Source organism: Hippocampus zosterae, chromosome 10, assembly GCF_025434085.1.
Source record: "Hippocampus zosterae strain Florida chromosome 10, ASM2543408v3, whole genome shotgun sequence".
Taxonomy (NCBI): Eukaryota; Metazoa; Chordata; class Actinopteri; order Syngnathiformes; family Syngnathidae; genus Hippocampus; species Hippocampus zosterae.
Window position 1 is genome coordinate 9,592,616 of NC_067460.1, and position 27,045 is coordinate 9,619,660.

Sequence of the window (27,045 nt, forward strand, 5' to 3'; positions counted from 1 at the left end):
ATCACTGTTTATTATTTACCCAGACCACTATTACACTTGAAATTTGGTACACCTCTTGAAAAGGCACTCATACCCCACTGACAGAATATAAAAGGAAACAATGACACCCACCACCACAGACACCTAGCCCCCCCCCCCCCAAAAAAATATGTCCAATTTACTTCAAATGTTCACCCACTGCCCGTTGTTCGCCCCCCCCCCCCCCCACCTCCCCTTTTGCTGGTCACATTGGCCCCACGTTCATCACACGTAGTCTCGTCTGTCATATCCGCGCCGAGAAACAGCCGAGTAGTTCAACTGGATGGGCCCCTTGTCAGTCCGATGGCTACAGGGGCACCACAGCAGCGCCCCCCCCAGGATGAGCAGGCATGAGGCAGCCCAGCCAAAATAGAGCGCATTGCCGAAGTCTCGCTTCCCCGTCTGCTCCATAAGCGGATCGTGGAAGTCCAACACGATGGCGTGAGCCGTCCAGGACACGGCCGCCAGCGTCAGCACCCCAGCCAGTGTCAAAGAGAGCCCCCCGGCCGCCGCCAGACGCCATTTTCCCCTCACGTCATCGCTGCAGTCGGTGCACTGAGCCCCTGCTGTGGCCAGGGCCACGCCAACTCCACCCAGCGCCAGTGAGACCACCACCAGGGCTCGGGCTGCCTGGAGGTCCCGGGGCAGCCCCAGCATGGAGTCGTGGACTTTGCAGTGCATCTGACCCGTGCTCTGTACCGAGCAATTCATCCAAAGGCCCTCCCAGATCACCTGGGACAGCACCACGTTCTGGCCCACGTAGGCGGCCACGCGCCACATGGGAAGACCGCATGTCACCATTGCACCCAGCCAGCCCGCCACGGCGAGCGTCAGGCCCAGGATCTCCACGCCGGAAGAGGCCATCGTTTGGGGAGAGAAGGCCCTCTGTGTGTCGGATTGTGCGCCGCCTCGCAGGTGATATGAGATCCCTTCAGCTGTAGGTGCCGAGTCCCTCTTGAGGGAGAAATTGATTCAACCTCCTTTATACAGCTTGAAGGTGGAGTCAGATCCAGGTGATGTCAAGCTCGTGTTGAGAGATACGGGGAAATACTTCCAACAGATTATTCATTGTTTTGATTTTAAAACTTAATACAGACTTCCTTCATCCTAAAACAATTTAAAATCTGGACTTTTTAATTCCATTTGAAATTAAATTTAAGATCTACTTCCTAAGATTCCCAATGTCCCATGTTGTCCAAGTTGTTTTGATACGTAAATGACGGGCATGTGAGTGTAAGAGCCCAAACTAAAAGCACATGACGTTACCACGAGAGTCATCAGATGAATTCTTATTTGGAAAATAATTAATTATTTTAGTGATTCAATATGAGTTGCAATCCTAAAATCCTACTTATGTCTTCATATATTCAAGACTTTTGAAAGATTGATTTAAGACATTTTAATGCCAGCAGTGGTCTCCAAGTACCGATTCACAGCAGATCTCCTTTCTTTGCTCCTGCCTGTCTGTTTCAGCTAGCTATAGCGCTCATACACACTGCTCTGAAAGCGCCTCCCAAAAAAGATGTGATCTGAGGATTGAAAAATTGAATCAAAGTGAAAAACATGACGTGTCTAGTCAACACCAGCACTCAGGATTCTGAAAGCACTGTGCAAATATTATTTGTATTTCAAAGCTGAAATCTGAACCGCCCCCCCACCCCACCAAAAATATATAAATAAATAAAAAATCAACCCACAAACCGTAGCCAAGATGAGCTATAAAATGAAAACAAAAGACTGTCGGAAATAAATAATGACCATTTCATCTCATTTGTAAATATAAGTCCATGCTTGTGATGATGGTCCAGCAGGGAAGGCTTGGAAATGCATGACGCGTGGTTTTCATTGAAATAACATTATGAATGCAGCAAAATGCTGAATCACGTTTGGAATGAGATCTGTGTGCTTCGGAGGGGGGTAAAATGAGCAACACAATGAACCCTTGTGTGCTTTGCCAACTTTCATGCAGACATTCTATACACGTCCCACAGGAAGGTTGCTGAAATAATAAGGGGGGATGGGGGGCTTATTTATATGGCACCAATACCTCCCTAGGGCCTTGTTTTAAATGAGTACATTTAAAACTCTGTGTCATTAAGAGCATTCTTCTCATTTACTAAGGTCATCCTGGATCACCGGTCAGGGTGATCATGTCGCTAACCCCCCACCTGCTTCTTCTCCACAGGTCACATGTCAACAGAAATCAATTAGCAGCGTATGCCTTCTCCGTACTGTACCAGCAGACAGGATGAAGCCAACCTGCACTATTAAAGATTCAAACTGAGACGCAAGCGTGAGCACCACTTGAGCACCATGATGTACACCAAAATATATTGCGCAACACATGCTGCATTGATGTCTAGAGGTGCCTATCATCTGAAGTTTACTGGACAGGATTATTGGCTTCCACTTTTTACGCGATCAATATGTCGAGCGGCGATGCTAAACAGACCCAGCACCGCCGTCTCGCAGATCTCAAAACCACTTTATCAAAGCCACTAGATTTAAGATTGACTGCAAAATCCTGACGTAGTTGGCGTACTCCCTTGAACATGGACATAATTTTAAAAAGTAATAATTTTATCAGCACACTTCTGGATGCTCCACATCTTATTTCTCAGAATTTTGAAACGACGCACTCCCTTCCACATCCCAACAGAGTTGGCATACCCCCGATCCCGCAAACATACCCCTCAAAATATATTTGGAACATTTCTGGACGTACATGGTCACCTCAATTTTTCTCAAACATTTTGAAGCCTCCTTCAACATCTCGGACACCTCTTAAAACTCATCATCGTTTTCAGATTTGGACTATGTGAGGGCAAAGTGATGCACTGATAAAGATGCAAAAATATTTATTTAACAACGGAGTATTTTTTTCTGTGGAATCTTTCTTTATCAGATAAGTTTGCATCTGCAGATGATCAAAATCCAAATACGTGGTGAATCATAACAGTTTTATTAGCTTGCGCTTGCTGTAATCTGCTGGCATTTGATGAAGATCCGTCAACAATTTAGTCCAAAAACAAGTCTGATTTTTTTAAGGCTCAAATCTAGAGGTTTGGGCTGATAAAATGACAACAACAGGACATCAGTCCAAAAAATGCAAGATATGAACAGGTGGCAGCATCAGAGCTGCTTGTAATCATTGACCTGTTCTGGGAACGAGAGCAGGTCTGACCACTTCTCCGATTTATTTCTAACGGACGACCTGCTCATAGAGGGTGCTCAAACTTTTTGGATCCAGGGGAGGAATCTTCACGTAGATCCCCTCAAAATATTAAAGTCAATTGAGCAACCAACACGTGCAACCCTAAATGCCGTAAGAAAAAAAAGGTTCCTATTTTCAAGAGAAAAGTACTAGTGTTTATATACTGTAACAAATTGCTATTTTGAACACTCTAAATGGTCCTTAGCTGTGATTTTGAGCCCCGAAAGGTTGTTCGTCTAAGTGTGCAATTGGCTGGCAACCTGTTCAGGGTGTACGACTGCACGGAGACAGCTGCACACCACCTTTGTGAAGATAACTAATTGTTTAATGACAACTTTATTTTACAACTTCTTATTTAACCATCCATCCATTTTTAATCCACTGATGGAGCCTATCGCAGCTGTCTTCAGGCAGTAGGCGGGGTGCACCCTGAACAGGTTGCCAGCCAATTGCATACACCTATACGTCTCTGTGTGTGCAGGGCACACATCGACGAATAATCTTCCGCTCTCACACTCACACTTAGAGACAATTTAGAGCGCTCCATTAACCCGCCATGCATGTTTTTGGAATGTGGGTGAAAATCGCAGTACCCGGAAAAAAAAACCAATGCAGGCATAGGAGAACATGCAAATTCCACAAAGGAAGGCAGGAGCCGGAATCGAAACCTGCACTGCGAGGCCAACACGCTAACTATGAGTCAACCACCCTGCCACCCACTTTCTATTTTATTGTTTATAAAATAATAAATACATAAATAAATCATTTGATTCACCAGTTTTGGAAGATAAATAACTAATGGCAAAAAAATGACATTAAAAATAATACATTTTATTTATAAGCGCCTTTCAAGACACCCAAGGACACTTTACAATAACAAAAAACATAAGATTTCCTATTTTTTTCAGGAGCTGCTATCTTCTAGATTTCTTTTGATGTCGGTGCAGGCACCTGCAGCGGCTCCTCTTGTTGTATGTTGTGAGAGGGAAGAAATTTCATTTGTACACATTTGTGTTGCACATTTGACAATAAAGTTGTACTTGATACTTGATTATTGATCATAACCTGCCTGACTTTGAGCAGACCTCTTACGTGCCAATCAGCGCTCCCATTGGCACCTTCCCATGTGACTCAAAATTGCCAGTTGCACACTAAAACCATGACGGTGACGGGGCAAACGACAGTTTCACTGTGATGACATCACTCCACGTGTCAGCACATGACTCACACCTTTCAATGTCTCTATAGCCAAAGAGTTGTAGGCTTTTATTGTTTTATTGTCTCTCTCTCTCTCTCTCTCTCTATGTAAATTTTCCCCAACATACTCCTCAGCACCCCAGGCCAAGACGTAATCTTGCATTCGTCGTTTTGTATTGTTTGTAGATTGTCAACATTTTTTTTTCTTAAAGATCGATTGTCAAGCTTAGTGGCGTAGTGGTTCACACAGTTGCACAAAGGGGAAGTCTGAGTTTGCCTCACTACATCATGCCAACATTTGTCACTCCGGTTCCAAAAGGCAGTTTCTCACAGTTGCATGTATTTTTTTTAAAACTTTTAAAAAAATTAAATCTCTTTATCATAAACCAGTTTGAATAACTTTTAGTAATAGAGACCTGACCATAGAAAGGCCTTTTCCCAACTTTTAATAATAATAATAATAATGTACCCACTCCAGCATTGGTGCAGGGTTAAAAAAACGTGACTATAAGTGCTAACCGTTAGCTGCTAACCGTTAGCATGTCTGTGAAGCTAAGCGGCCGACAGGCAATTCTATGTGCTTGTTTTACACAAGTAATTTGTGATGTAATTCTCTTTGTTTGACGTTTAGTTAAACAGTAAACTTGAACTGGGTGTGGCAAAAAACATTTTGAAGACCATTTTGTGATTAATCATTCACTATTTGCCAAAGGAAATTGGCCGGATTCTTCTCCTTTGCAATTAGAAATTGATTCATTGTTCAGCTAGAATTCTTTCCTCAACTTTTGAGTTCCAACAGAGTCACATTGATGAGCAAAGAGCTTTCGCTCTGAAAGCATCTCTCCTCAGAGTATTAATTGTGGACATTCCTCCTGGTTGGTGGAATTTAATATGTCCAATGATCCCAGCGTGGATCAAACGGAAGGATTGTAGTCTACTTTTTTGGCTGTGGGACACTGCCTCCATTCATTTGTGGTACAATCTGATTCCTTGGGCGGCGCTTTTGGCCACACACTCAAGGTTGGGTGGACTCACTCGCGTTTGGGACCGCTTCCATCGTGTTTATCGGCAAAATTGGACACTGGACTGGAGTTGAAGCTTCACTGACAGGTCAGATAGTTTTTGATGTTTTCCTATTGTCGCTTGGTGTCATATGTTTATAGAAATTGTTTTGTTTGTTCGGGAGAAAAAAAACACAACACACATAAATCAAAAATGTGCTGCATTGTGGTGAGTTTCAGATTTCATATACTGTAAAGAGGCATCTCATGACAAATCAAGTTATGTTTCATCAATTTTTGAAATGTCTTCATAAAAGGTCTTTCATAAGTTTAAGCAGCTCCTGTAAAAAAAGGAAATCAAAAAATCTTTTATATTGGCCCAGTTCGGCAAAAAAAACAACAACAACAACAAAAATGCTTTAAGTGACAATATTTGTCAGTCGTTTGTCCATTTTAATGAATGGATTATTTTGCACCGGGGCTTTTAATTTTCAGATTTATTCAATCCTTAAAAGTTGGTGTCACTTGAAAAATACATACTGTACATATACTGTGTGTGTGTATATATATATATATATATATATATATATATATATATATATATATATATATATATATATACGCCCCCCCTCACACACACACACACACACACACACACACACATACTGTATGTGGCGGCAAAATGTTTGACTGGTTAGCATGTCCACTCGTTGTCCAGATGACACAATGTCCAGACGTTGGGAGTTTGAATCTGGCCCCACCCGTACCTGTGTGGGTTTTTTTCCAGGTACCGGTACTCTGATTTCCTCCCTCCTTCCAACACCTGCATGCCAGGTTAATGGAACAATTGTTCATGGTCCCTTGGTGTGACAGTGAGTGAGAATGGTTGTTTGTCCATATGTGCCCCGCTATTGGCTGGTCACCAATCCAGAGTCAGCTGGGATCTGCTTCGGTTCACTTGCCAGCCTACTGCAGAGAAAATGGATGACTGGTATTGTTGGATTATTTTTTTCCAATCAGATTTCAGCCTTTACGTTGGATTATTTTTTTCCAATCAGATTTCAGCCTTTACGTGTTTGCATGTCGATCTACTCTTCCCGAGTCTTCACGATCACTTGTGCTGGCTTCAGCTATATTAGCAATGGGACTGTTTTGTGAACCAATTAGATTTCAAATTCATCATCACCGAGTCAGCACGCTGGCCCTTAAATGACATCAGCATTTTGATGTGCACTGTTTGGCTGGTCAGAGCAAAACTTGTCATAGCCAACTATGACTAAAAAAGCACACGTTCATACATTTTATAATCAGCACCTCTGGTGGGTATGACGCAACTCATTGATTTGTTTTGTCATGTTATGAGATATATATTGATTTTAAACTGTCCAGATGGTGTATGTTGCACTGTTTGCTGGTATATTGTGTTTTTGTACACTCTTAATACTTTTGAAAATGGAATTGAGGTTGATAAATTCTGCTTAGTTCCCGCTCAAGATCCAGACATGTACCAGTTTTGCTCCTTTACTGCTCCGACTGTGGACTCAAACGTGAAGTTAAAGCCAATTTTTAGATCACATTTCACACCTCACCACTTTACATCGATGTGGTTTCACCCTGATAACACTCGAAGGAGCGACTGAAGTCTTTTTTCAGCTTCTTCAAGTGAGTCACTAGGCGGCCATTATTCTTGCAACAGTCACTCTGCGTGTCGAAACATGCCCCGGGGGCAACCGCAAGCAGGTGTATTAAGTGTTACATGAAGGAAGTGCTACAGATTCACCTGAGCATTTCCTTCATGCAACACTCAAGAGAACTTCATTTGAATTTTGGACATGGTGTCAGCAGGCTTTTATATATATATATATATATATATGGCGGCCCGGTAGCCAAGTGGTTAGCACGTCGGCTTCACAGTGCAGAGGTACCGGGTTCGATTCCAGCTCCGGCCTCCCTGTGTGGAGTTTGCATGTTCTCCCCGGGCCTGCGTGGGTTTTCTCCGGGTGCTCCGGTTTCCTCCCACATTCCAAAAACATGCGTGGCAGGCTGATTGAACACTCTAAATTGTCCCTAGGTGTGAGTGTGAGTGCGAATGGTTGTTTGTTTCTGTGTGCCCTGCGATTGGCTGGCAACCGATTCAGGGTGTCCCCCGCCTACTGCCCGGAGACGGCTGGGATGGGCTCCAGCACCCCCCGCGACCCTAGTGAGGATCAAGCGGTACGGAAGATGAATGAATGAATGAATATATATATATATATATATATATATATATATATATATATATATATATATATATATATATATATATATATATATATATATATATATATATTGGTCTTTGTCAATCAAGACCAAAATATATGGTCTTTGTCAATCAAGATCAATCAAGACCGTCTATATATATATATATATATATGTATATATATATATATATATATATAGACGGCTGTTATATTTCTCTTTCGTTGATCAATTCCATGTTTTTTTACATTCTGTTTATTTCTTTGGTTTTGATTATTGTGTAAATAATATCATAATGATTGTTCCTTACTCCTTCTTTTTGCTCTATATTATAGCACAATTGAAAGAGTTCCATGAATAGAATTAACCACAAGATCAGTGGTTCTCAAAATTTTTATTTACTCCAAGTGTCACCTCAAATTTGGCTCTACAAATACCACCAGAAAGACCAAAATCAAAATACAGTTGCATAGTCGGCCTAAATGTTCTTAATTATAATTAAAATTATAGAGGTCCTATACACTATAGCTATACCTAAAATTTATATTCCCTAAACGTTGCCTCAATGTTAAAAGTTACGTAAGTACTTTTTAATTTAGGAAAAATACGCTTTAATCTACTATGCCAGGGGTGGCCAACCCGCGGCTCACGGGCTTTCGCACAACAATTGTCGAAAATGCCTCGGCGATGGTGCTGCCATTAAAACAAGGTGCTTAATACAAAGAACATACTACGTCAGCCTATCACCAGTCTCGTTACTTGATTGACATAGAGAACTACCAATCAGATGACTTAATCACTGCTCATGCGTAGACAAAGGCGCTAAGTGCTAAGCTAGTCAGCGAATTACCTCTGTTTTTAAGGCAGGGGTGCCCAATACGTCGATCGCAATCGACCAAGAGCCAGCAGACTGGTCCCAAGTTGACCGTGAGCAGTGGGAGGAGGAAAGAAAAAAAGATTTGTGTGTTTGTGTCTTTAGGTTTCATTAATGTTCGGGCGCTCAGGCTGTTGCTCGTCTTAGCGTACATGCATGTGTGAGCGAGTGCATGGTCGTGTGGCTGTGTGTGTGTGTGTGTGTGTGTGTGTGTGTGTGGCTCTTTGCAGTAACAGAGTAAAAAAATTGGCTCTTCGTCTCTGACTGGTTGGCCACCCCTGTACTATGCTAATCCCAAAAAGTTAATTTACAGCAGTGGCGGGCCGTGTATTTCAACCTTAAGCCTTCAGTGACGTCACATACATTAACACAATATCGGCTCGTCAGGCAGCACTTAATATCAGGAGCATTTAAAACCATCAAGTATGCATTCGCAATTAAGAGCAGGAAACTAAATTTACAGATATTGTTAAAAATATTTAAAAAATACTAAATAAAATGCCACCCAAATTACGTTGTGTGATCATAAACAAGTCTGTCCAATAAATTGCGCAATGTCACAGTTTCATATAAGACACCAACCACACAATAACAAAACAAACTTTTCTTTGAAAATAAAGTAAACAGATCATTTGCATTTTGAGACTAGCCTATACAACAGCAAATAACTGAAAATGTTGAGCAGCTGAGATTGAACGAATTTTAGTGCACGAAGCTGACTACAATGCGCCATTATAAATTGCAGGTGAGCTGATTTGTTTGATACATTTTGGTATCTTCGTCATTTTATTTTGTTCCCATTAATACTAACGAAATAAAATAAGAAGAAGAAATGTAAAATAAAATTCATTGACTCACCAATGTAGTGCCTGTTCACTGAGCTGCAGATGTACTCAAGTGTCCCCAAACGTTTTTAAACGCACCGTAGCTTGTAATTGCCCAGCCGTGCTCTGATGTTTCCTTGCTGCCTTGGTAAAACAACTTAAATTGGTAAATCCAGAGGAAGGTCCGTCTTGAAAATTGTGTGGAAAGTAGTCCTGCAACCACAGATCAACGTCTTCTCCTTCGGCCATTTTGGGTCAAAATGCAGCAACAGCTCCCTCTAGCAGGCGCTAATCCAATCACCGAACGCGGACGTCCAGTGTCGACGTAAACCCTTCTTGCTGGCCCTGGTGCGCAGACTGGTGATCAGATTGGCTATTGCAAGCTGACTGTGCCCGTCATTTTCAGCGCACAGGGGTCTGCTCTGTTTCATTTGTCGACCCCGAGCAAGTTTAATTTACCTGGCAACACAAGCTATCTGAAATATGATTGGTTAAAAACTCTACAATGCTAAATAAGTTATTTATCGAGTGGCTTTCAATGTTATTTAAAATAATATTGAAAGCCACACGACTAAGTGGAAATAATATGACGTAAAGAATACAGAGAATAATTTTGTTTACATATTGATGAAAATAAAATAACATATATTAAATTTATGTTATTCTCAGAAAAGTTATTTATTAAATTTACTTTTGATCTGATTGGCTGCCTTGTATGAATTTACCTTAATAAAAGTAAATTTATTAAATGTACTTTTCTGAGAATGTTTAGGCAGCAGAGAAGGCCTTGCTGGCCCTGACGGAACGCCACTGCTTGACAGTAATAAAAAATGTATTAAATATTACCTAAACGTTTCCTAAGACACTCCCAAAAAATCACGTAAATACACTTATCTATCGTAATCTTCATTTACACAAAAGTAATCCTTTGCTGATATCTTGTGGCATTTTTCAGTAATTATATTACAGTGTACCTCTACTACAGTAAACACAGGGCAGAGGGACTGAGTCATGCTGAAAATCCGTTGTCGACACAACTCTCAAAACCTTTATAATTGCCTTAAAATGCCACAAGGTAGTAGCAAAGCACAACTTTTTTGTAAATTAATACATGTTTAGGTCTCAATTTATTTTGACATCCTTGCTTGACACCAAGAAGCCACTTGATGACGCCAAAGCAATACTGCTTACTGTACTGACCTGAGGAGAAAAAACAGGCGGAGCAATAATTTTTTTTGACAGTGCCCCAATTCCTAGCCCAGATCAGAATATGTGGCTTTGTTTACATATTAACACATTTGAACACAAGACAAAGATAATGACATCTAAAAACCTCGGAAAACAGCAAAAAAAAGGGCCAAATTTTGCAGGTATTTCTCTGTTTCAAAGACAAATAATGTCAAAATTAGCACTTTTAAAATCGTTTGTTTGTTGTTGTTGTTTTACACACATTAAGACATTACAGCATCAAACAAAGATAATTACAATCAAACATTACCCAGCGCTCAATTTTTAAATTTATTTTTTGCCATTTTTTTTGTTTTTGTATGTTATAAAGTGAAACAAAACATTAAAGGACATTGTATTGTAAAAAAGTCAAACGTCCGGCCATTGACCATATCTAAGTGTTGTAAGCAATCAGGTATGACCAAAAAAAAAAAGTTATTTCATTCATTATATACCTTTTCAATCTAATCAGTTATCAGAAATGTACTCTGCCAAATATTGGAATCGTCATCCCCCTAAAAAGAGGAAAATTCATTCTTGATCGGGCCCTAGCACGCACAAATAAATGGGTCAGACTACTTTGATAAAAGAAACATGAAACCATTTACTCTGTCGACCTTAAATTTTGGCGAATTGAATGCTCTAATTATGTAGGATCTACTGCACGATTATGACTAATCTTTGCATAAATCTGACATTTGGTTATAAGGGTCCTTGGAAAAATATTTACAAACCTAGCCACCAAATTTCAAGGCATAATTAACCCTTAGTTGGCAACCAAGAATGGCAACTTCTGACCTTGGAATATTTGTGGTGGGTCAGCACCATTGAAGGTGACTCAACCTGTGTTTTTGTGTAAACTCACCACAGCCAATAGAAGGTCAGGATTGAGTTGTCACATGCCTCCCTGTAACCGTGACCACTTATCCCCAAACAAACTATAAAAACAGAAGTTCACGTCGCCCCCGCTCGTTTCTTTGACTGGACGTTAGCCAGCAAGATGGTGTCTCAGGGCGTTCAGATGATCGGAGTCTCCATGGCGGCGGTGGGCTGGTTGATGGTCATTGTGGTCTGCGCGTTGCCCATGTGGAAGGTGACGGCCTTCGTGGGAGCCAACATCATTACAGCGCAGACTGTCTGGCAGGGCCTGTGGATGAACTGCGTGGTGCAGAGCACGGGACAGATGCAATGCAAGGTTGAAAATCTCTATAATCATAGATAGATAGTGACGGAACGTAAAGTTGCACATATTGCTAGCCTAATAGCGTAATTGCCTATTTTATTTATTTTATTGTCTGTATATTTTTTAATTCCCCAGAGGTCATGATAATCGGCAGAGGTTGAATCAAGGGAACTGGGCTGTTCTCCGTCATTGTATTCCTTGTTTTCCACAAACATTTAAGTATAACCAGGCAACTATTTGGCTAGCAAAATGGCACTTGCTGACTATGGACTAATGGCTAAGCAGGTTGAGTTTTGGTTGTGGTTGGAGGGACAGTTGCTCTCTGATAAAGTAAGACGACGACGACACCATCTTCCTGAAGTAGGTCAAGGGTAGTGAGAAAGAGCATGGATAATGGGCCACAAGTTGTTGCTTTGACATGCGCACGTAAACTTGAGAGACAAGCACTGTATGGGGGCAATGAACTCAGCTGGACTCACTTCAAAAGAAATAGAACTTTGGTATTTTTTTAGTTTTGTTGTTTTTCCAATTTGTTATATATACCGGTATATTATATATACAGTATATACTGTATATACAGTGTATACATACTGTATATAAGATCTGGACTCATACTTTGAAGAAGTCAGATTTTTTTTTTTGCTTTTCCCGTATGTAGTAAATAAGTCTTGTTTTTCTACATAGGGCTGAGAGGTTTTTTTAAAAATACTTTTTTATGTATACTGTATATACAGTGTATATATACTGTATATATGTTTATATACTCTATGTATTGTGGTTGGAGGGATAGGTGCTCTCTGATAAAATAATATATACCGCAATTTATTGAGAAAAAAAATATATATTTTTTTCACGTTTCAATATTTTGCCATTTTTCCTAATTAAAGAAAAACGCCAACACACAAATATTTTGGGGACGTGGGCAGGGCCGTAGGGTAAAAATAATGTGAAAAGAACTACATTTTCATCAAAAGGGACATTTTATTTGAAGGCCAACGTCATCAAGTCAGGGCACGTATTTTGTATAAGAAAAAGCTTGTCTGACCCCGCTGGATATCATTTAAGTCATTTAAACTCTAAAGGTCTACGACTCCATGCTGGCGCTGGCACAGGACCTGCAAGCCGCCCGGGCCATGATCATCATTTCCATCCTCACCGGGATTTTCGGCGTGATGCTGTCCATCGTGGGTGGCAAGTGCACCAACTGCATGGAGGAGGAGGCCTCCAAGGCCAGGGCGTCCATCCTGGCTGGCATCCTGTTCCTCGTATCCGGGCTCCTGTGCCTCATTCCCGTGTCATGGTCGGCCCACGCCATCGTCACCAACTTCTACAACCCTTTGGTCTTTGAGGCCCAGCGTTACGAGCTGGGGGCAGCCTTGTACGTGGGCTGGGCGGCTGCCGTGCTGCTGCTGATTGGTGGGGGGCTCCTGTGCTGGAACTGCCCCCCCAAAGGCCATCAGAACACCCGCTATGTCCCCAAATTCACACCTGTGAAGTCGCCATCCACTTCGAGGGAATACGTGTGAAAGATTGTTGAAAGGATTTGGAAGACAACAACAAAAACTCAAGTGGCATTAGCAGTGAATTGATGGATTCTACAAGGTGTACCCCACCAAAAATGGATTCACATTTGCAATTTGTTACATATTCACAGATTTTATTTCGAACCTATCCTCTGTTTTTTGTTGAAAAACGTGCCTCTTTCCCACTTTTGTACAAACGCCTTTCCTGTATATGCCACAAGACAGCACTAAAGCTCTGTATTAGGGAAGATTAGCCCAATTAATTTTGTGAGCGCGATTGAAATTTTTTAAATCACATTTACCCAACGGGATACTTGATATACCACAGGATTTTATGCTGATTAATTTTTACAGCAGAGCGATTATGAAGGACAATCTAAAAACATTTTTTGTGATTTGAATACGTATGTATTTTAAGTTATGACATTGGTATTCTTTTTATGCTATAATTCTGCCTTTTCAAGCTCCTTGAAGCAGCTTTCTGTCATTTTTTAATGCAATATTGTGAAAGACGGCAATCGTTATTGCCGAGAGCCTTCTATATGTGAATCATGTTTCATGTGAAAATCAAGCTAGAATTATTCTGAAAATTAGGCAACATTAGCAGGAAACAAATGCAAAAACAGGTGATGTGGAAGTGGAAACACTTCTTTGAATGACGATCAAGGTAGATTTTGTAAAACGTGAATTGTCAAAACTAATTAATTGTCAAAAATATTGACATTTTCCAACTTAGCCACCAAAATTAAACGGAATCTATTCTATAAATGACGTTCGGGAGAAAAAAAATATATATACCAGTTGTTTGCCAATATTTGCGTTCGTTCGGTGAGTATCACATCGAACAAAAGGCCAGGGCCGCCTCTTCAAGGCATACACACATTCAGTATCACAGATACTACAGTGCACAATATGAGGATGGGGATTCCAAGTGGACAGCAAAACCTGCAGCTCACATGCATATACAGTATTGGGTCATCTGAAATGTAATAAATGAGGTTTGGCTGGATATCAAATGAAATTTTCACAATTGAAATCTATTTTAAAAATAGTCCTTTTCCATAACCATCACATCATTTCCTGTATTGTGTGTAGTCGCTATGATTTTCCATCAATAAAGCCGTCATGAAGTCTTACACTTGTTACATGTGGTCACTGGAAGCATCCAGCATCCATCCAAGCGTTTTCATAGTGCCAGGCCTCATTTCCTATCCCAGCTGAATTTGGGGCCAGGGGTGGGGCTACGCCTAGGACTGGTCGCTAGATAACAAAGAAACAAATAGACAATATAATATATACTATCTTCTTTTCTTTTGAATTTGCAAAAATATGTTAGTTTCCCCCAATGAAAATATCTGACTTAAGTCTCATGAAAATAAAATCTACCTCTCACAACTACACAACTTTTGCCAGGTAACTACTGTATTGCCACTCTGAAATGGAGATAGTTTTTCAAAATTATAGCCACTGCAATTCATCGTACTATTCCATTTGTTTGACTGTCATACACACAACAGATTGGTATACTGGATTGACACTTTAAAACGAAAGTGATGAGGACACTGTTTGTGTAATCATGACCGAACTGTGTATCATCTGAAGCCCATTGGCAGTGTGGTGTGTTTGATGAGTTGACAAACTTACTGTTGACTGCTGCCGATTACGTATTATCATCCTGGCTGAGAATGCGTGCGACACTTTTGGTTGCCGACTGTTAGCACGCGATCCAAAAATGTCTCACAGGAAGGGATACTTTACGAATAGGGAAGGAACGGGGATTGCAACCCCAGACATGATTCGGCGGAAATAAAATGGCCACAATATAGATATGTTTGCACAAATTACAAATAAAAGGTGTCTATATCATCCTGGGCAGTCAGGTAAGCAAATGGAGCGCACCCTCTCTAGAAATACAAGCAAAGGTGCGCTCCATTTGTTTACACGGACATTTACATTGTTGTAAATTATAGTAAAGCCACAAATTAGCTTTACGTGTTATGTCTATATTGTATATTGTGGCCACGTGCATCCTATATCTAAATTGTCGCTACAATTTAAAAAAATGTAAATCATCAGTCGTCATACAAAAATGTCTCAAAATATATATATTTTTGTCCACAAAAGGAACACATTTCTTTGAAAAAGTTCAAAGCAATTGAAGACAAGGTTAGCGTTCCAATCCAGGGTCAGGGAAAGAGTGTTTTTCTCTCAATGCCACACCTGCAACTGTGAGAGGAGAATCCAGTTTAGCGAGAAGAACTCACCTGACAACCGCAAGTGAGGAACCAACCTACCCACCCGGTTGTTGAGAGAGAGAGAGGCAGCTGCTCCCTTCTGAGCGTCAATCGGTCCAGTACGCAGCCTCTTGGCCATGGGGAAGATCGGCAAGGAGACGGCGGGTCAGATCATCAGCTTCATCGGTCTGGTGGGAGTAGCAGTGACCACCGGCATCCCCATGTGGAGGGTCACCTCCTTCATCGGTGCCAACATCGTGACGGGCCAGATCGTGTGGGACGGGTTGTGGATGAACTGCGTGATGCAGAGCACTGGCCAAATGCAGTGCAAGCTCAACGAGTCGGTGATGAGGCTGACCCCTGACCTGCAGGCGGCCCGGGCACTGGTCATCATCTCCCTTGTCTTTGGCTTCATCGGCTTCATGATCACCTTCATCGGCGCCAAATGCACCAGTTGCCTGACGAAGGAGGCCTCCATGGCCAAGGTGGTGATCATTGGCGGCTGCCTGATCATCTTGGCCGCCGTGCTTGTCGTCATCCCGGTCACGTGGTCGGCTACCATCACCATCACCGACTTCCAGAACCCCTTGACCATCAACGAGCAGCGGAGGGAGATCGGGGCATCCATCTATATCGGCTGGGGGTCCACCGTCATCCTCCTCGTGGGCGGGATCATCCTCACCACCTCGTGTCCACCGCAGAGGCCCACGTATGGATACCCGCGTTACCAGGCCCCGTACGGGTCAGCGTACGGCAACGGGTCCACGTACGCCCCTGTTTACGCGCCACCCACCAGTCAGCCCTACACGCCGAGTGGCTCATATTACCCCGCCAAGCCGTACGCAGCGCCCACCGGATACTCGCCGCGGGAGTACATTTAAACCCCAAAACAGACTGCAGACCGGAGCAGTTTCGTCCTGCTGATGCTATCAACACAGTGTCGCGGTACACACTCAAGATGTGTGTGTGTTCTACTGGAAAATGACTGGAATGTGGCATTATTGTGAAAATGAGTTCAAAGGAATGGATATTTGTTGATCGATTGGGAAATGTTGATAATACAGTGGATCCCAGCATATTTGTGGATTCACCTATTCGCAGATTGTTGGCAGGAAACAATTGTCGTTATTCACGGAAACCCTCACTCATTCGTGGTATCTTTTGCCTCATCTCCCACTTACTTGCTTTTTTGAAACAATCCCTCACTTATTTGCAGTTTTTTTCTCATTGAAAAATAATAATAATCATAATAATAGACTTGTAACTCAAATAACGTTAGGGCACTTAAATCCAGGTACCACTGAAATTACATGAAATCAGATTGTTTTCGTTGAGATTATGCTAAAATTGATCATAGATTCGACTTTTGACTGATTTTTACAAATATTTTTTACTAATAGTTTTTGGTATTTTTTCAGGGGTCATGATCCAGTCCTCGATTTTAATGGAAAATGCTAATTGACGGTTCATAGGTGTTCACAAATTTGTAGGGGGATATTATACGGCGAAACAGCAGGCCAGGTGAAAAAAGAATTAAAAGGCAATTCAGCCAGGATTCAGGAAGGAGATTTTCCAGTTTTAGATGGAAAGAAATGTGCACCTTTCTTCCATCCAAAATCCACAAAAAAACAAATTTTAACGTATGCCTTTTCTCATCATCACAGGGGAGGAAAGTTTTTTTTTAATACATTTACAATGGCCGACAATGATACACAATTCTTTGGTATTCACAGGCCAGCCACTGTCTTTATTCCCCACTAAAAGTAGGGGACCACTGCATTTTTTTTTCCATTTTTTTCAAATGCAACATTTTCAACTTTGAAATTTCCTGGATTTTTTGAACTGAAATTGTGAGTCCATTCACAGCTAAGGACAGTTGGATTTAGTCTTGAATGACGCTAATGTATGTTTTCATTTTGTGGCATCATCTAAATGCTCGTTTGCACGGGAGTTGACCATTGTGTTGCGTGTTATTTTCTCAATTTTTGTACATTTTTTGTACTAGTAATTTTTTGATTTTTTTGTAAATATTACAACTCTGAATGTGTAATAAAATATTTGAAGGAACACCAGAGCTCTTATGTGGCATCAGTTACTAAGTACACACTCTGACCCCCCTACCCCCAAAAATATTTTTAGGAATCCTGTTTGGAATGAAATGATATATATATACAGTATATGTATAAATAAAACAGTCGCTGGTAGTGTAGTGGTCTGTATATATATACAGTATATACTGTATATATAGCTAGCTCACTGCTGAAACAAGACCTGTATGAGGCCACAAATAGAATAACATATCATTGAGTATCATACAGGCATTTTAGCATTTACACATTCCGGAAGTCGAGTTTCTACACTCAAGCGCATGATACTACACCCACGTTACTTTTAGCAATTTCTTGCATTCTTCTATGATGAATTTACACGTCATCAACCCTGCGTCATTTTCTTGATTAGACTTCATTTTTAACAAGTCACGCCCCTTAAGAAGAAATCAATTGTCCATTAATCGTCGAGGCCATTCAAGAAAATATTCACATCTCTGAAATGTTAAATCAAATGAAATTAATAAATAATAAGTTGGTATAACGCTTACCATCTGTTACCCTCATAGTATAATTCATTTTTGACTAACTGTTATAAGGTAAATAAAAAAAATTCCAATGTGCTTGTGAAAAACGTTTTTTTTCTTGTTTTACGAACACATGACCAAGGCAACTATGCTAATAGGCTAACAAACTATTGTTGTACTCCCAAATGAGGAATTAAAAACAAAAAAATCAAATTAAAATTGAAGGCACTCCCTTGTACTGATACGCTCAATAGTGTCCACTTCCACAACAACAAGACCATCAAACTCCCCCTTGACACTACCACACCTCAAATGTTTGTCACTTTGAAAACCGGAAGTGAGTAGCAACTCACCAATTGGGTGTCAGAGCGCTGTTTGAATCAAGAATATTGCCTCATTTACATAAAGTCACGGAGGAAGTGATGATGTTAATCTTGTCGAAACTCTCCTCGGTCCTCCGTGAGGAATCCGGTCAGGCAGGTTCATGGCCGGTTTCAGTTAAAACTGTGGCTTCTCGACTCCACCCCACGTAGGGTTCGTCATCCTTAAAACCAAGTCAAACACTTGGAGCTGGTTATTCTTCAACTGAACCTACTCGTTCAATTCTTCCGGCCTGCCTCTGCGAAACGCAAACACAAAAACCTCATTATGGTGTCGCTGGGCCGCCAGATGCTGGGCTTCATCCTGGCCATCATCGGATTTTTGGGGACCATCATCGTGTGCGCCCTGCCAATGTGGAAGGTGACCGCCTTCATCGGTGCCAACATCGTGACGGCGCAAGTGATTTGGGAGGGTTTGTGGATGAACTGCGTCATGCAGAGCACGGGCCAGATGCAGTGCAAGATCTATGATTCCCTGCTGGCCCTTCCCCAGGACCTGCAGGCCGCCCGGGCCCTGGTGGTCATCGCTATCATCATAGCCGGCTTCGGGATCATCCTGGGGATCGCTGGGGGAAAGTGTACCAACTTCGTGGAGGACAAGGTGGCCAAAGCCAAGGTGGCGGTCGCGGCAGGCGTGGTATTCATCTGCGCCGGGGTCCTGGTACTCATCCCCGTGTGCTGGTCGGCCAACACCATCATTCGGGATTTCTACAACCCAATCTTGACCAACGCGCAGAGGAGGGAGCTGGGCGCGGCCCTCTACATCGGTTGGGGTACGGCGGCCCTGCTCCTCCTGGGTGGGGCTCTCCTGTGCAGCTCGTGCCCACCCAAGGACGGACCCGAGTACCCGGTCAAGTACTCGGGCGCAAGATCCACAGCCACCAGTCGGGCCTACGTCTGAGGATTGACCCTGGCCAGGAAAAACAAGACTTTCAAGCACAATCGAACCTCAGTTCACGGACAACCGCTTTTATGGAAAAGTTGATTTTCCGGCAAATCTTGCTCCGGTTTACGAACTGTGCTTCCGTCACAGCATCCAAACGGAACAATCAGTTGTGCTATTTCTTTTTTTTTTCTCTTTTTTTTCTCTAAAATATGCCCTCAGTCTGAAGTCTAAAGTAAATCGTAGCCAAACATGACAACGGTGTTTGTGTTTCTAATCTCACGAAGCAGTTTGCTTTGGCAAAATCAAACAAAAAGAAGACAAATGTAACATGATACTGGAATGGATGAATTGTATTTTCTTTTAGTTTCAGAACAAATTTAGTTTGTGAACTAAGGTTAGACAACAAGGCATGAAAACTGCCTGAGGACTGAGATCAAATTTGTATTCATCCTGAACTTTAAAAGCAACAACAATGGGAAGCTATTTGTACAGCAACATATTATCTTGTAGATGTGTTTTGTGTAAAAAAACGTTCTTCTTTCATTATCTTTTTTTTTTGTTTTTACCAATTTTACTGATATTTAATAAATCGTTTGCTTACAATAACACTATTTTGTCAATGAGCTTTTTCCACCACATCAGAATCAGAATTCAAATCATTTATTGTGGCCCAGTATGTTGAAATACATTTTGGAATCACTCCAGTTACCATAGAACAAAAAAAAGGCCCGTGGGTCGGATATGGCCCGCCTCCACATTTTGACTAGCCCCCTGAACCTGAGCTGCCCTATATATACAGTATATATATATATATATATATATATATATATATATATATATATATATATATATATATATATATACAGTATATATATATATATATATTTTTTTTTTCAGTCTGTCCACTTGATTGAGTCGTGTAAATGCATAGTGACATAGAGTTCTGTCAACATCCCTGAAAGGGTTAATTTTCAGTTATGTTTGGCTTTTCGGAAAACAATGAATATTTACCTTTAGACACCTTTGCGATCATCACACCTTTTTTTTTTACAAACTAACCCTGGCCCCCGTCAGAGAAGGGAAAAGTTATTTCACAGGAAAAAAATTGGCGACCCCTGCCATAGAAAAAATAAAACAAAACAAAACATCCAGAACGCACAAATGTATGAAGTACAGCGAGTCATTAAGCAAAATCGTCATCATAATAATAGTGCAGTAATACTAATAACAGATATGTGCATAGTTGTGAATGACAGAATTTCTTCAAGTCATCATATGACCAAATCTGTCTATAAACTTGACAACACTTTCTTTAATTGCCAGACTTTGTCGGTTTATATCGAAGTAGGTCACCAAGGTCTCAGTCCTGAAACGCGAGAATCGAGTTGTTCTTCCCGCAGATGTTCAACCGGTTCACCCGGTTGTACCGTGTCAACAATCTCGTGAAACTTGCATCAAACAGTCGATCCAGGGGGTCACCAACCCTTTTTGAAACTGAGCTATTTCGTGCTGCTTAATACACAACTCAAATAACCTTTAATTAGATGTTATGATACTTTGATCATTTTTTTTTATATGCTTCTACTTTCACATTAAACTTGATTCTCACCATTCCACTCTGAATATACTCCAACAATTCACATCTTGCGGGCAATTCTTTTTCCCATTCTAAAAATTCACAGTTTTCCCATGATTCTACATTCCCCAAATCCCCATTCATAAATAAAGTTTTCTGAATCTGAATTCCCAAAGAAACATTCAGCAAGGCAGATTCAAATCAGTCGTTTTCCAAATTCAAAATGTTCAACTCCTTCAGCTTTCATTGGGTTTTCCGCTACAGAAAATTCCCACCTCCCAAAAATGACACGTTTTTCACCATGTCGCACATTTTTCACCGACCTCATTCCACATCTTCCACATCATTCCATGTCTTTCATTTTGATTCCATTTCATTGCACGCTTCCCTAACATATATTGCACATTTTTCATCACTATCCTTGATTATTATTTCATATCTTTCAATAACTTGCATAAAATTCTACACCATGCCATATCTTTCACCATGATTATTCCACAGTTTCAAACAATATATTGTTTGTTTTTTTTAACCAGCGTCATTCCATGAAAGACAGACATGCGGCTATACATAGAGATAGTCAAAGCTTCTCATTAAGCTCGAAAAATACTCGTCAATCTTTGGAGGTGACAAATTATATATGCCCATAAGTATTGCTTTATTATCTGTCTAGATGTGCTGCTGCGCTGTTTGTGTTCAAATATCCTCAGGCCATTTTTTTTTTCAGTTTTGCTGGAGGTATTTGCTTGATTATTGTTCCTCCACCCCAAAGTGCGCAGCCTTGTTGCCCTACATTAATCACTGTAACTCGGGAAGTGTTCTCTTATCCTACAAACACGCACAAATTGCTCAGTTCAATCTTGATGGGGACTTTGGTTTAAGTCAGTTCTTCCATGTCAGGTTGACAATATCCGTCAACAAAAGTTCCAGTATGAATCAGTCTTTCAGCCGTTTCACTCGATCTCACAGTCACTGCATCATGACGTGCAGTTTTCTTTTGTGAACACACCCGGTACTCACCGTTGCATTCTTCACTGTGGCATTCACGTTCATTCCTCGAGCAAGTCACGCGGTAGTGATTACGTTGACACTCGGCAGGAAACAAAAGTATCACTTCTCACATACTTTTCTCCACTAAGGAGTGAACAAACCTTTCGGTCACCATTGCGTAAGGTCATTTTTAAAAATTGAAATATGACAAATGAACATCGACAACATTTCAGATTGTCTTCGAACATCAGTTTAGTAAACAACATACTCGTACTCGTTTATTTATATTGCACTTTTCATACATGAAAATGTAGCACAAAGTGCTTACCTAAGAAGATCTAAACTAAGGAACCCCATGCCGCTGAGACACACAAACAGTTGCACAAGTACACAAAAAGAAACTAGTTCCCTCACGGACACTTTTTCTCACGCATAATGTACTGGAAGGAAGGCGACGAAATTGCTACCGTACTGTCAACATTTTGATTTGAGGAAATATTTGAACAAAATAAGTATGCTAGGTTCACTGAAGATTGAAAATTAGTTTGATGTTTATGAAAACCCGTTTGTTCAGGTTATTGGAGCCTCTAAATTGTCCTTCATTGTTTGTACAAGCACGCATGTCAGTTTCAGACTCAAAATTGTGTTTTCCAAAACAAGTATTTCGGGCTTATCGAATTAGCTAAATTTGCCGAAATTCAATAAATCAGGTTTGTTGAACGATCTCTAGATCGTGGTTAAAAATTTCCAAAACAAGAACTGTTCTTTAGGTTCACTGACGACTCGAATTATTTTTAAAGTTTATGAAAACAAATACATTAAAATAATGACAGTACAGTAATCCAGTCCAAATATACAAATATTGTGCATCTGTTAGGTTTGTTCATCAAAAAATACTTCATCAAATATGTGGGCTTCATCAAAGGAAAAATGATCGGCGAAACTAATTAAATCCAATTAGTGGACTTTGTTGTAAATAAAAACTGGGTCCAATGCTAACAAAAATACATTTGTCGCATTTGTTTAAAGTTCTAGATCCGTGATTTTCCAAGTGCAATATGGGCTCCCTCTAGTGGCACCCATGACAATCACCGCCTTTGATCAGCTCTATTTATCTCAGTACAACATTTTCGGCCTAGGGTCCATATATTGACGCTTTGGGCACAATGGATAGTTTCACCTAGAGGTTTACTCACTTTTGTTGCCAGCAGTTTAGAGTTTTTGACTGGATAGCAAATTTACACTGTTATCCAAGCTGTACACTGACTATTTTACATTGCACCATAGAATATTTTTTTTCAGTGGGGTCTCGTGAAAGGATTTAATAAAATCTTTATAAAACGCAATATTATTATTAATAATAATAATAATGATAATATGCAATGGAAAAACACACTGTTGTGAAACTTTCCGATTACAATGTACTCAAATAATGACTTTGTGTCTCTTTGTTGAGAGTATCGAGCAGACTGCAGGAACTCAACCCTCCGTGCCGAGGAATAATAACATCACCCTTGACAAACGACAAAGAATCTTGAATGGCAGGTCTTCTTTTGTGCAGGCCTGTGATACGTCCTCGGCTTTCACGCCTCCCATTATGTGTCCGCGGGCGCATTCGGGCAGCCGATCGCTTCCCGATATTACCTTCTCACCGAGTTCTCCGAAGCGCCACCTCAACCGCCGTCATGCCCTCCATGGGCATGCAGATGGCCGGCTGCGCCCTGGCCCTCCTGGGCTGGTTCGGCGTGCTGATCGCGTGCGGCTCGCCCATGTGGCGCGTCTCAGCCTTCATCGGCAGCAACATCGTCACGTCGCAGATTATGTGGGAGGGTCTGTGGATGAGCTGCGTGGTCCAGAGCACGGGCCAAATGCAGTGCAAGGTCTACGACTCCATGCTGGCCCTGAGCCAGGACCTCCAAGCCGCCCGGGCCCTGGTGGTGGTCTCTATCATCGTAGGGGTCGCCGGTGTTCTGGTGGCCTTCGCCAGTGGAAAATGTACCAATTTCATCCCGGACAAAAGGGCCAAAGCGAGGGCTTCGGTGGCCAGCGGGGTTCTTCTGATCATCAGCGGGTTCCTCTGCATCATCCCCGTGTCCTGGACTGCCAGTATCATCATAAGGAACTTCTACAACCCGACTTTGGTGGACGCCCAGAAAAGAGAGCTGGGGGCTTCTCTCTACATCGGCTGGGGTGCGGGAGGGCTTCTGCTGCTGGGAGGGGCGCTCCTGTGCGCCAGCTGCCCCCCCAAGAGGGACGAGGCACCGTCGATGCACTACCTGATGGACAGATCCATGGGAGCGTACAGCAAACCCGACTCAATGGGCTCAGGCACGCCGACAAAAACGTACATTTGAGACGAGTCAAGTCAAAGCTTCAAAAGGGAACATGAAGAAAAAAATATATTCCGTTACTTTAATGTGTACAGGTGGGTGCAAAAGTAGGTGGACAGTTTTGATTTTAAAATGGATATGCTCAAATGACTGGCCTTGAGGTCAGGTCAAAAATAAAGAACTGTGTCAAAGTCTTACAACTGTGTACTTAGTTTTGCGTGCCTGTTGGATGGACAGTTTACGACATTGTCTTCTTTTATTTCCGTGATTTAATGTTGTGGGAGTCAGATGTTGCCTTGATCGTTACAGTTTCTCATTTTACACTGTGACCGACCATTTCGGGTATTGGACGCTCGATGGCAGTTATAACTCTTTTCCTTCTGTGATTTACTGTGAGAACGTTGGATGGACACTTAAGAGATTTTACAATAGTACCTCTGAGTGTCGAACGTTTTATGGGCAAATGTGACATTTTCTCTTTGCACAAAAGACCTCTGTAACCCACTGTATCAAGTGACATTGGTTTCCAAGCGATGACATGTTCTCATTTTACTTCTGTGACGAACTGTTCCGGGTGTCAGACACCGAATGGACACTCATGACGTTTCTTTGTTTTACTCCTGCCATGAAGGAAAAAGACTTTGGATGAAGATGCACGTTGTCTGGCATGCATGCTTTGAAGACACAAAGCACCAAGCTGATTTGTACTTCTATTCAGTATTTCTTAAACATATTAATGTTTGTCGACGTTTCTCATCACAGTTAATTTAATCTTTTGGTTCTCACACCTGTTGTTTGTTGACTTCAGCTTCAGGAGAACCGGTTTGTCGGCCTCCTTCATCCCCCCGCCCCCATTGCTTTGGCAACAAACGACAGCAGTGATTCTCAAACCGGGGGCCTGCAAGTCATTCCTTTGGGGTCCGCAAAATAGGTTGCTACGGATAATGTATCATTTACAACAAGTAATTTGTTAATGGCCAGAAATTATGGTTGCTATCTTTCTGTACAATAGCATACAAACTGCTAGCATGTGAGCATTTGATTTATTCTGATATGAAATACATACATTTGTTGCGACGTTGGAATCATGACACAAATTTTCTCCTCTTCAAGGGCTCCATGCATCCCAAATATACAACGAAACACTGAGAAAACTAAATCCAAAACAAAAACCCAAAGACAGCAAGAATCCAAAGTAACAAACAAAAACCCATCGCAGAAGCAAAAGACGACTAGGAAGAGAATCACCAACAGAAAACAATGACAGCAAACCTGACAGCAACAAACGATGACCTGACACCAAGTGGTCGTGCCGGGGGTACTTTCAAACAAACAAAGTAATGACACAATGACCAACAGGTGTGCAGCTGCAGGCGGAGCCCTACAGTGCCACCTGTTGGTCACAAACAGAAGCATGACAGATGCGACCTGATATCGAAAACCTTGAAAACTAAAATAACATACTTGACTCACTCAAACTTCATAGCTTGACAAGTCTTACATTTGAATGAAAGTGTTGCTGCAAGTACGGTTACAGAGTGCAAAGTGGCTATTGTGCTAATATGTGTTGTGTGAATGATCAGTATCGTAGAACTTGATTCAAATTGCTTGAACCTTTTGGGGGAGTGGACACAATGTGCTTAATTTTTTCACAGTGACTCAGGACTTGCTTGAAACTTAAAAGTTAAGACTTGAGACTCTACTTATGACTTCACAACTGTGACTTACTCCCACCTCTGGTTTTAGGTGCAACATGGCCCTGCAGGAGCTCGGTATTGTCCTGGCCATGCTGGGCCTGACTGGTACCATGCTGATCTGCGCCCTGCCTATGTGGAAGGTGACAGCTTTCATCGGGACACGGCTGGTGGTCATGCAGGTCTTCTGGGAGGGTTTGTGGATGACGTGCGTCAGCGAGTACACGGGCCAGATGCAGTGCAAGCTCTATGATGCCCTGCTGGATCTGTCTCCTGAGCTGCAGGCGGCTCGCGGCCTGGTTTGCATCAGCCTGTTCCTGGGGTGCCTTGGCTTCCTGGTCTTTCTCCTTGGTGCCCGTTGTACCAAGTGCCTGAGCCACCCACGCATCAAGACGAGAGTGGTGCTGGGTTCGGGCCTTGTCTTCGGCCTGGCGGGCCTCGCCGCCATGGTGGCCTTGTCCTGGACGGCCAACGATGTGATCAGAGACTTCTATAACCCGCGCGTCCCTGATGTACTCAAGCGGGAGCTCGGGGCAGCGATTTATATCGGCTTTGTTGCATCAGGGTTGCTACTGTGCGGTGGGAGCATCTTGTGTGCGAGTCGGCCTCCACTCAGGGCTGTAATACATTCTGGGGGGTACACGACGGCCAGAAGGCCCACAAACAGCAGCTACGCCATCAAGAACTACGTTTAGGATCGTAGTGGCAGGCCTTGCATTTGGTACCTGTGCCTTGAGATTTCACCGCTTACAACAACCACTACCACGTTACAATTATAAAAAAATAAAATAAAATAACCCCCCCCCCCAAAAAAAATGCAACATGACATCACACAACTAACAAATAATTGAAACAAAAATGCATTCTACTGATCAGAGATGCTAATAATCAAATGTATGCTGGTAGAACTTGGCTGAAACAAGTTTTCCTCTGACGAACCAATCAGAGGCAAGAAAAATGATGATATCATTGAGGGCCTAGCTTGCCCGATGAAATCTGATTGGTTATGTAAACATTCTCATTGGTAATAGAGTTGATGTTAAGTCAGCCAGCATGACTGATTCAGAAGGCTATGGGCAGA

The 27,045-nt window shown here is 41.8% G+C and overlaps 4 protein-coding genes and 1 long non-coding RNA gene across 5 annotated transcripts; 3 read left to right on the forward strand and 2 right to left on the reverse strand.

The window, feature by feature from the left end:
* Positions 1–1,626, reverse strand: LOC127609263 (claudin-4). Its single transcript, XM_052079106.1, has one exon. It carries the CDS (start codon positions 880–882, stop codon positions 244–246), a length of 639 nt encoding a protein of 212 aa, XP_051935066.1. The 5' UTR covers positions 883–1,626; the 3' UTR covers positions 1–243.
* Positions 1,627–5,437: 3,811 nt separating this feature from the next.
* cldnj (claudin j) lies at positions 5,438–26,902 on the forward strand. Its single transcript, XM_052078074.1, has 2 exons — positions 5,438–5,539; positions 26,017–26,902. Exon 2 carries the CDS (start codon positions 26,024–26,026, stop codon positions 26,657–26,659), a length of 636 nt encoding a protein of 211 aa, XP_051934034.1. The 5' UTR covers positions 5,438–5,539; positions 26,017–26,023; the 3' UTR covers positions 26,660–26,902.
* On the forward strand, positions 11,553–17,605 carry LOC127608744 (claudin-3-like). Its single transcript, XM_052078084.1, has 3 exons — positions 11,553–11,788; positions 12,859–13,132; positions 15,654–17,605. Exons 1-3 carry the CDS (start codon positions 11,594–11,596, stop codon positions 16,412–16,414), a joined length of 1,230 nt encoding a protein of 409 aa, XP_051934044.1. The 5' UTR covers positions 11,553–11,593; the 3' UTR covers positions 16,415–17,605.
* Positions 14,381–15,661, reverse strand: LOC127608748 (uncharacterized). The gene is made up of 3 exons (XR_007964317.1): positions 15,253–15,661; positions 14,944–15,199; positions 14,381–14,559 (listed from the first exon to the last, which is right to left on the reverse strand). It is a non-coding gene; the product is annotated as an uncharacterized LOC127608748 (long non-coding RNA).
* On the forward strand, positions 18,412–25,055 carry LOC127608745 (claudin-4-like). The gene is made up of 2 exons (XM_052078085.1): positions 18,412–19,232; positions 23,607–25,055. Exons 1-2 carry the CDS (start codon positions 18,757–18,759, stop codon positions 24,292–24,294), a joined length of 1,164 nt encoding a protein of 387 aa, XP_051934045.1. The 5' UTR covers positions 18,412–18,756; the 3' UTR covers positions 24,295–25,055.
* Positions 26,903–27,045: the final 143 nt, after the last annotated feature.